Here is an 11,505-nt window from a genome sequence, read left to right as displayed (position 1 = left end):
TAATGAAAATTTAAATGAAATATTCATGAATTATGTGTTTGAGAAATCTATTATGTAAGAACCTCAAAATGCTACTTTATTGCTTTTCTCACAAACCCCCTCCAGGCCTCTGCTCCTGAACCACCAAATTTCAAAAAGTCCACTTTTTAAAACCTATTATTTCACTTAAATCGTTCCTAATTATCGCGAAATGCTATAGTATGCATTACATTTTTTGCCGCTCTTCTACCCGTTGATTTTTAATACCGTAATGTACTACGAAATTTGTTGGAAATTATCAGCTCCGTGAGTGTAGGCCTACAGATGTAAAGGACATGAAAAATTATAATTTCACAGTGGTGGATTCAAGGGTGGAGAGCCCCCTAAATTTATAAAAGAAATGGAGAAAAATAAAAATCATAATTAAAGTTTGTCTGAGAGTGCCATTTCCGGCCACTTTGAGGTGCCATAATAAAAAATTTTCTTACCTCAGCCCCAATCATGGTGGGACTGAGGTGGTATTGACCATCTGTCTGTGCAAGTTTCTCCCTTCACCCCACCTTCTATTTCTTCTGCTTTACTGTAGACCCCTAGACAATACTCAAATGAATGACAATTTAAATAGGATATTACAAATTACTTGTATGGATTTTAGAAATCCATTAAAAAAGGACCTCAAAATGCTAATTTGTCAGAGCTATCAGAAGATTCGCCTCAGTCTCGCGAAGATCCCTAGGCAGTCACCCATTGTGACTGCCTAGGGATCCACTTCGGTTGCAAAACGCACCTCCCCATCGAAAATATTATACTCTGATGTCATTATTATGTACGGTAGTAAGAGATATACTGATTGTATTTTAAACCAATTTCATTTTAAATGTCAACCCACATTTTAATAATTGTATCATCAGCAATTCAGCCATTTCCACTGAATATTGTGTCTTAATGTGAATAGTTAGTTCTTACGTTCATTTTCCATTATTATATAAACGCATTTCTGATATCAGACGATATATAACATTTTTATTATCGTTATAAAAACATTATAATAAAAAAAATACAAAAACAAAAATAATCGTTTAATCGTATAATCAATAACAAAACTATTAGGACATTTCGCAGGATCAACGCCCAAATCCCAAATCTGACTATTACAAGAAATTAAGCGCTGAGATCTTTTCAGTGGAGTCCAATATTTAAAACCTGCAATATCTGTGTTTTATTTAATGAACTGTCTCTTATAGCGGCTGCCCCAACATTAAAAAAAATCAAAAGCAAATTCGAACTGAGAGACCGGGTCTCGTAATAAAGTCACATAAATCGAGTCATTTTCCATAAACGAGTCATAAACCGGCCTATTATATAGAGCATGTAGCGCAAAAACATTGTACTTATATGTAGAGTGTAATTTTCTTTTTTTCTTTTTAAACTAAGCCAAAACAACGTAAATTACGTACCACAACGGTTTCGACCTTTATCAAAGGTCATCATCAGGTGAATGAACTAGACTAAGCTAGTTAATTATTGTACTTATAATTTTTATAATCTCCTTGTTTGACGCCCATCGGGGGTACGAAATTCTTCTTGGAAGTAAAATTAAAATTCACATTTGTAAAGTGAAAATTTTTGTATTCTCCTTTTTTAATAACCACATTTAGTTTGTTGTCGAAAGCATATTGTTCAAGTATTCGTGCTAGCGTTGTTCCGCCTGTTTTGTGAGTTTTCAAAAACACGATGTTTTTTTTTTTTTGGCATGCAACTTCGTAGGCCTTCTGGCTGTCTTACCATATTCCCAATACTGTTAATGTGAAAGCAATTTGTGTTAATGAATAAACAATTGTAAAAGTAGCACCTTAAAAAAACACAAGCTTTCAGAGGCATTCAACCTTCCAATAATAAAGAAAATATATAAAAATTTAAAACAAAGTATCAATTTGGTTGAATATAAGAAACGGTACGGTAAGTACATAAACAAGACATCTAATAAACAAAAACTCAGCTTAGGCCTATCTGACCATACGCTTATTTGGACATTATTTTTTCAGTAAAAGCCTAACTGGAAACATCGTAAATATGCTAAACCCTGTTCGGCTATGAAACATGAAGCCTTGTAATAAAAATATATAAAAGAAAAAGTTCTGTGGAAAAGTGCAGCAACTTATTCACATCTGGCTAAAAATATGTAGGCCCTATTTATTTTAGATATTAAAAGCGGTATCTAAGCGGGATAGGGATAATATGTTGGCGGCACTAGGTGAACAATTGGATGCAAAAAATGACTAAGGCCTAAACATAAAAATGTAAGTTCTAGAGTTAAATAGATATCAGAAAAGTCAACGTAGGCATATTTACCTTTGCAATACTGTATGTTGATTATTGCTGCCTTTTATTCTTTTATGAAGGCCTACATTGCAATTTGGAATCAATGTTATTACATAAAACAATACAACAGTTATACAAGGAGGAAAAATATCTGAAAAAAAATTTAAAACATTATATGAACAATTTTAAATATAGGCCTAACAAATAAACACTCGATCTGGGTAAATTAACATTTTGTTTATGTTTGTATTTTTCGTAGAGTTACATCACTTTATAATAATTGTATTTTTGTGAAAATTAAATTAATTATATTTTCCATTGAACTTTTTTTTTCATTACATATGAATTAGTTCAATAATTTATTAAGTAGGCCATATTTATAATGTTATGTTTTTAATTCATTACATTTAATATTTTATATTTTATATTTTCATCCTGTAATCTATTTGTCTACACTGTTGACTGTACAACAAATAAATTAAATTATAGTTTATACATAGCAGAAACAACAAGCTTGAAAATGAATGAATAAACAGCATCACAGGAAGAGTAATCTGAACAAGAATTAAAAAGAAAACACAATTAATCCCACCAGGACCGGAGGATGTCTGGGAGAGTTTCAAATATAAATAAAATTTAAAAACCTAGGCCTAATTCTATACCATCCTTTTCTTCTAACGTACCTTAAAAATTCGATCCATTGATATCGATTTATCCGGTAACTTAGGAATATCTGGTTGATATGCACAATCTGAACAACAGCTAGGATATTTACATCTCAGATAGTACAGGTAAAAAAATCGGGCACTTATGTGATAAAAGCAGGAAACTTGGCACACTTGTACTTGGCCTCTTGTACTATGAACCATATAGCGAATATTTTCAGGTAGGGACTTACGTCTACAGCGCCCTCTATCGACTAGAATTGGTAAATTTCTATTTTTATTCATATTCAATATAAAGATGTATTTTAAATCAACCTCAGTTCTTCGGCCTTCTTTTTGTAGACACCCATCTTCGTTTTATAGACACCCTATATGGGTGTCTACAAAACCAATGTTTTTAAATCACTTCATGCTATGTATATAGGCCCTATATATAGTATGTAAACATGCAATTACTGAATGTAATGTAGTTACTGAATGTAATGTAACATGCAACTACTGAACCCACACGAATAACAAATAAAAATGCATCATTAATTGACATTATGGCACTTAGTAATCCAGAAAAGATGTCAGATAGTGGTGTCATTCATGTTGAAGTGCGCGATCATTCAATGATGTATGTTATTTTGAGTAAAAAAACAAAATATAAAAATATGAATAATAGAAATAATAATATATAATATAATAATAATAATAATAATAATAATAATAATAATAATAATAATAATAATAATAATAATAAAGCAAACCCTCAAAAACACCGATATAAAACTAGAAGATGTTTTAAAAAATTCAATGAAAGAACTTTTCTATCTGACCTCTCATCAGTTGACTGGAATATTTAATATTATATTAACCAATGGTGAGGTTAGTGATAGCGCAAAACGTTTTGAAAACATTTTTGTGAGTATAATTAACAAACACGCTCCTCTAAAAAGACGAAGGGTACGCAAAACAGCAGCACCATGGCTCACTGACGACAATATTGTCTTGATGCGTAAACTTAAAGGCTCAGTATAATAAAACTAAAGACGAAACTATTTGGAATGAGTTTAAAAGTGTAGAAATGAATGTAATAAATGTATTCGTAAAAATATAACGATATGAGAAAAACTTGGAAGACTATCAGAAATGTCATTCCTAACAACAAGCGTACACAATGTATAAAGGAAATCAAAGATGATGGAAATACTTATACAACTAATTATGACATAGCTAATGCAATCAATAAATATTTTTCTGAAATCGGTCCGAATCTCGCCAAAAAATTGAAGAGTCTGTAAGTCATGAAACAATTGACTATTCTGAAGACTATGAAAAATATAAAGATAAAACCTTTGATTTCCAACACATCTCAATTGAGTTTGTTTCCAATTACTTAAATAGTCTTCCAACGAACAAGGCAACGGGATATGATGAAATCCCCGCAATAATGCTTAAAATTGCATCTCCTATAATTGCGCCGGTAATTGCATATTTAATCAATCATTCTTTTACAACGTGTTCCTTCCAAGAAAATTGGAAAATTGCTAAAGTTCTCCCACGATTCAAAGAAGGAGACACCTCAAATCCAGGCAATTATCGACCCATATCAGTCTTTCCTGTAATATAAAAAATTATCGAAAAACCCGCGCATGATCAACTTTACACATATTTAAATGAAAATAAATTACTTTATGTCACTCAATTAGGCTTTAGGCCGTCATACTCAACATCCACTGCACTCATCAATGCCACTGAGCAATGGTACAGTTGCATTGATGAAGGTAAGACGGTAGGATTATGCCTTTTAGATTTCAAAAAAGCATTCGACACAGTGAACCATAATATTGTGAGTCGAATGGCCGAGCGGTTAGCAGGGGCGCCGCAAGCTACAGCCATAATATCGGCGCTGGTTCGAGCGGCACGCTCGCCTATGGTTCTGGTGGTAGAACAAGTCTTCTCAGATAAGGATTATACACCGTAGGCCCAGTGTATACAATGGCTCGTGTGCACTATAAAGAATCCAGTATCTCCTTCGAGACGAGTAGGGGGATACCCCGGTGTACTGGAACAGACAGCCCCTGTGGTGGACGACGAGAGTTGCTGGTACCGGGTTACCGGGTAGCACAGACACGAAGGGACCCTTAGGGGCGAAGACAGTCATTGATCGAGTTCCTAGTCCACACATCAAGCGCCCTGAGCATCTTACATTAGATGGATATATGCGCTATATAAAACTACACTATTATTATTATTATTATTATTATTATATTCTTTTACAAAAATTAAAATTGTACGGCCTTGGCAAATTCGCAATAAACTGGCTTAAAAGCTATTTATCTGAACGAACTCAAATTACTGAAATTAACAATAAAAAATCGAAACCTAACATTATAAAATGTGGTGTACCACAAGGATCAATTATTGGCCCGCTTGCGTTTCTCGTTTATATAAACGACCTCCCCAATAAAATAAATAAATGCGAAATTAGCATGTATGCAGATGATACTATAATATATTACGCAGCGAAAATTGAAAATGAATTAATTGAAACAATAAACCAAGATCTTGAACATATATTTTGTTGGTTAAAATCGAACAAATTAAGTCTAAACATATCAAAATCACAGTTCATGATACTTGGCTCAAGGCAAAGGCTTACAAGTAACAGTAATACAAGTTCAACAGTTCAGATAAATGGCGATCCCGTTCCAAGAGTACAGAGTGCAAAGCATCTAGGAGTAATTATTGATGAAAATCTTACATGGGACTGTCATGTTAATCATATTAGAGAAAAGGCCCTAAAAGGCCTATGTATGTTAAGACGATGCCGTAATATGTTCCCAAGAAATGTACTAATCAACATTTCTAATTCATTAATCATTTCTCACTTAACATACTATATTTTGGTTTGGGGAAAATGCGGAAATACCTTGAGGAAAAAGTTACAAACAATTCAAAACAGCGCAGCTCGGATTGCATGTAACCTAAATTGGGATGAATCCAGTCAACTAGCATTAAACTCAGCAAATTGGATATCATTAACTAAAAGAAATGAACTGGAAAACTTACTTCTTGTATTCAATATTCTAAAAGATCGCGTACGACTTTATTTATCACATTTAATACAGTAAACACACCTAATTATAATTTTTGACATGGTATCCTTAATATGTACGTTCCAAAACCGAATACCGGTACTGAATACAAAAGAAACAGCATATATTACAAGGGCCCTGTTTTGTGGAATAATTTAAACAGAGATGAAATAAATCCCTCTATGTCATTTAATCAATTCAAAAGTCAGAGAAGATGCCGTAATATGTTCCCAAGAAATGTACTAATCAACATTTCTAATTCAATAATCATTTCTCACTTAACATACTGTATTTTGGTTTGGGAAAATTGCGGAAATACCTTGAGGAAAAAGTTACAAACAATTCAAAACAGCGCAGCTCGGATTGCATGTAACCTAAATTGGGATAAATCCAGTCAACTAGCATTAAACTCAGCAAATTGGATATCATAGGAGTGATGTTTTGCTCTACCTGACGTGTAATCGTACTGAATACTCAATACGTCCCCAAATACTAGCGAAAAAAATCGTATTCAGTACGATTACACGTCAGGTAGGGCAAAACATCACTCCTATGATAATTTCCTGACGCAAACTCATATCCAAATAGATTGGATATCAATAACTAAAAGAAATGAACTGGAACACTTACTTCTTGTATTCAATATTCTAAAAGATCGCGTACCACTTTATTTATCACATTTAATATAGTACAACACACCTAATTATAATTTTCGACATGGTAACCTTAATATGTACGTTCCAAAACCGAATACTGAATACAGAAGAAACAGCATATGCATTCGGCATACACTGTCTCTTATACACATCTAGATGTGTATAAGAGACAGTTTGTTTGCTTAGGAAGTATGAGAAGATATCCCTACGCTTCATTAAAGCTGAATTGGATCATCATTTTTTACACAATTGTAAAACGTTCGGCGTTTTCCCAAAATTCATATATATGTATATATACACATATACATATACACACGCACACACACACATATATATATATACATACACACATACACACACACACACACATATATATATATATATATACAAATACACATATATACATATACACACATACATATAAGTCCTACATAGGCCTATATACATACGTATACGTATAAACAAAACCAGATTAGGCTATCGCCCTGCATTGTAAGTCAGTATGGCGCACCACAGACACAAGCTACTGCGAGCTCCAACCATCACAACAATGATACCCCATCGCAAAGTGAGAGCCCGCACTATCCAATGTCTATAGAGCGCAACCCAGGTCAGATGCAAAGTGGCAACCCAATGTTATACGTCCACGGCTGGCGGCAGAGCGCGTCGGCGCTGCTACTCTCTAAACGAAAGTAAGGCTTGGCCTAGCGGTACGCGTATTTTTGGGGCCCTACAAAAACCTTAAATATTTCATTCATAAACTAATTGTTTCATGTTAAAATAAACAGTAGGAATGTTGTATAGTGACGCATATGTACAGCATCGGTCATTCGGTAGTGACACCAACTTGGCAGAGATAACTCCATCAATGGCATCCTTCCATCCTTGGGATGATGGATATGTAGCAATCATTTTGAGAGTTTCTAATTATTATGTACCGTTGCACTTTCGTTCATGGCTGAACAGTCCAATTTGTGAGCGACAAAACCTGCCACAATTATTGCAATTGTAGCCACCAATAGTTTGAACTTGGCTGGTGCTCTGTTTCCTCCGTGTACGTCTGATGGCCAGTTGATCAATCCAATTTTCATCATGGTAGTGTATACCATTCCAGAGCATACGTCGCCATTAACCCCTTTCATTTGCAACTGTTTCCCATGTAGAAACATTTATGTTAAAGGCCTTCATGTCTCTTTTGATAACATCCTTAAACCGAAGTTTTGGGCGTCCTACTGGTCTCTTGGCATCTGCTATTTCTCCATACAGCATGTCCTTAGGGATTCGACCGTCTTGCATTCGGCATACATGAGCCAGCCAGCGGAGTCGTTTCTCCTTGATAAGTGCCAAGGCACTTGGCAAATTAGATTTTGCCAGAAATACAACATTTGTGATTTTGTCCTTCCAAGTTATGCCGAGGATGCGGCGAAGGCATCGTAGATGGAAGCTGTTTAATTTTCTTTCTTGATGGCCATAGGCTGTCCACGTTTCACTGCCATAAAGCAGGATGCTGAGAATACAGGCCCTATATACTGACATCTTGGTCTTAATAGACAGTTTGTTGTTAGCCCAAACGCGGTTTGTAAGTCTGCTAAAAGTCGTAGCCGCTTTTCCTATCCTTGCGTTTAATTCCTGGTCAAGTGACAGATTATCTGTCATCACTGATCCCAAATAGCAGAACTTGCTAACTACTTCAAGAGGCTTATTGTTGAGTATGATTAGTGGTTGATGTTCGGTGCCTTGGCTCATCACAACTGTTTTCTTGACACTGATGGTAAGTGAAAACATTTCACAGGCATGAGATAGCCGATTCATAAGCCTCTGGAGCTGCTCTTCTGTGTGTGAAACGATTGCTACATCATCAGCATATAGTAATTCACGAATCAAGATGGATTTTACCTTAGTCTTTGCTTTGAGTCTGGATATATTGTAAAGTTTGCCACTTGTTCTTGTATGCAGGTATACTCCTTCAAATTCATCATTAAAGGCATACTTTAGGAGCATGCACTCTTTAACTCAAAGCTATTAGATGTGGAGTCATCAAACTGTACAGTACCATGCATGTGTTTATGAAATGAGTGTATGAGATTGAGGAGCTTCGGTGGACATCCAATCTTCTCTAAGATCTTGTACAGACCTGCTCTACTAATTGTATCAAACGCCTTTGTTAGGTCGACAAATGCAATGAATAGCGGCATCTGCTGTTCCCTGCATTTTTCTTGCAGTTGACGGAGGGAAAAGATCATGTCCACTGTAGATCTTGATGGTCGGAAACCACACTGTGCCTCTGGATAGATGCGATCAGCAAGATGTGCAAGTCTCTTAAGGATAACTTTAGCTATGGTTTTTTCTGTAACACTGAGGAGGGATATGCCGCGGTAGTTGTTACAATCCCCGCGGTCTCCTTTATTTTTGTACAGAGTGATGATGTTCGCATCCCGCATATCATGTGGGATGGTTTCTGTCCGCCAACAAAGGAGGAGGAGATCATAGAGATGGGGTAATATTCTTACTTTTCTACATTTAAGTATTTCAGCTGGAATTCCATCCTTACCAGGTGCCTTTCCATTTGCTAAAGAATCGATAGCTTGACTCAGCTCAAGTACTGAAGGTTCATGATCCAGCTCACCCATAACAGGTAGTTGAGGTAGGGTATCAAGTGCAACTTGTGAGATATCAGTTTCAGTGGAGTACAACTCAAGATAGTGTTCCACCCAACGAGACATCTGTTTATTCTTGTCGGTCAGTACTTCACCATTCAGTGATTTCAAAGGGGCGGTTTTTATGATAGTGGGTCCAATGGCCTTCTTGATACCTTCATACATCATGCGAAGGTCCCCTTTATCAGATGCCGTCTGAATTTCTTAACAGAGTTTGATCCAATATTGGTTTGCACAGTACCTTGCTGTCTTCTGAACTACATGTTTTGCAAGTTTTAGTTATTTAAATGTTCCTACTGTTGGGTTTAGATTATGTTGAGGTATGCTGCATTCTTGGCTTCAATGACTGGTATCATTTCTGCTGTGTGGGCTCTAAACCAATCTTTATTGCTTTTTCTGTTTTTGCCAAAAGTTTTTTTCCGCAGTCTTATAGATGGTGGAACTTATAGTATTCCAAACTTCATCTACATTTCCTTGCAGGCCTTCAGCAAGCAGTGAATGTTCCATTGCTTCAATAAACTGTTGGCATTTAGCTTCGTTTTTTTGTACCAGCAATATTAATGCGTGGTAGACCAGGGTTGACATTTGGCCTTTTTGACGGCCAGATTTCTCAAATCTGGCCGTATACAAATTTGCCTGGCCGTAGCATTTGAAAAGTCACGGCCAAACTATATTTGGCCGAATTTGGTCGAATTTTTGAAAAGTTTACATTTTTTTCAATATAGGCCTAATATAATGTAGACTTGTTTTGGATATTTTGTTTTTGTTAGCTTAAATTCTATATTTGATTATTGTCTTGCACCTTTGTTTGTACTTGCACTAAACACTTAATCTAGGTTCCCCGATTCAGCCGGATTTGACGTAAGAGAGTTTATTTAAAAGATAACAGTTACATTTAATAATTTAAATTGTTCGGATGAAATATATTGTTTATGAAGTTTATCCTCGTTTAAGCTTTATGAAGACAGTTCATTGCAAGTTTGTACCATATATTGCGTGTCTTTGTATATGTTCCATCTTACTAGTTGGAGGTTCTATCCCTTTTGAATTTCTTTTGAATAGGCCTATAAATTAAATACTGTACTTTAATTAATTTATTATGCCCAATTGAATTGTGTAGCCCTAGGTGCCCGCAGTGTTCTTTATGTAGAGCGCCATATATAAATGCTCGATGTGATCATTCGGGTCCGATGGCACCTCCAATTTCAAGCAAGTTTTGAAGAGACTTCTTCGAAGTTACTCTGAAGTTAGGTTGCATATGAGAATGAAGAAGATAATTCTGATAGCAACATTGATTTATTGCTTTAAGTACTGCGACAATAACATTCAGAGGCGAATTTAGAATTTTAGATAAAAAGTATTTATTAAAGTTTTCATAGGTTTGTTTTAACGCCAGTTTGTGTTACCTAACTATGTAACTTAATTCATTCTAATTAATTGCCAGTAACAGGCCCTTAAAATTTTTGCTATAGATCGACTACAATGTACATTAATATTTAATACATTTAAATCAAATTTAGATGAATCTTAATATTGTGATTTTAAATAACAGAGGCGGAAAAGATAATTCTGATAGCAACATTGATTTATTGCTTTAAGTACTGCAATAATAACATTCAGAGACGAATTTAGAAGTTTAGATAAAAAGTATTTATTAACGTTTTCATAGGTTTGTTTTAACGCCAGTTTGTGTTACCTAACTATGTAACTTAATTCATTCTAATTAATTGCCAATAACAGGCCCTTAAATTTTTTGCTATAGATCGACTAAAATGTACATTAATATTTAATACATTTAAATCAAATTTAGATGAATCTTAATATTGTGATTTTAAATAGCAGAGGTGGATTTAAGGGAGAGGGGTGGTAAAAAAAAATTAATCAGCCAAACGCATCAGGTTATTTTCAGGCGTCTAGAGAAGACAAATTTCCTTTAAGGTGGTGTTATCTCGATCGGACCCACTTTCGCCCTACCACCTCCTCTTTTTTCGGCCCCGGCCTCCCCCTTTGGGACATCTCTGGATTTGCCTCTGAATTGGCCTGCATGCCAGCAACTAAAGAACATAGGCTATTTATTTTTAACATTGTTTTGTGTATATCATTTGAATTTCTTCAATTTCAAACGAATGACCGCTGATTTTCG

At 35.1% G+C, this 11,505-nt stretch overlaps 1 protein-coding gene and 1 long non-coding RNA gene across 2 annotated transcripts in view; both read right to left on the bottom strand.

The window, feature by feature from the left end:
• Positions 1 to 1,533: 1,533 nt before the first annotated feature.
• LOC117112710 lies at positions 1,534 to 3,104 on the bottom strand. The gene is made up of 3 exons (XR_004446079.1): positions 2,985 to 3,104; positions 2,332 to 2,452; positions 1,534 to 1,777 (listed from the first exon to the last, which is right to left on the bottom strand). It is a non-coding gene; the product is annotated as an uncharacterized LOC117112710 (long non-coding RNA).
• Positions 3,105 to 8,696: 5,592 nt separating this feature from the next.
• The window catches only part of LOC117112703, a 3,857-nt gene continuing 1,048 nt past the window's right edge, over positions 8,697 to 11,505 (bottom strand). Inside the window, exon 2 of the mRNA XM_033255843.1 lies at positions 8,697 to 9,557. Within this exon, the coding sequence (XP_033111734.1) occupies positions 8,697 to 9,557 (861 nt within the window). The remainder of the gene's footprint in view (positions 9,558 to 11,505) is intronic.

Source organism: Anneissia japonica, unplaced genomic scaffold, assembly GCF_011630105.1.
Source record: "Anneissia japonica isolate Jap-2015-1 unplaced genomic scaffold, ASM1163010v1 scaffold432_len584295_cov189, whole genome shotgun sequence".
NCBI classification, from domain to species: Eukaryota; Metazoa; Echinodermata; class Crinoidea; order Comatulida; family Comatulidae; genus Anneissia; species Anneissia japonica.
Note: the sequence above shows the minus strand (reverse complement) of the source record. Positions and strands in the feature narration are given on the sequence as shown.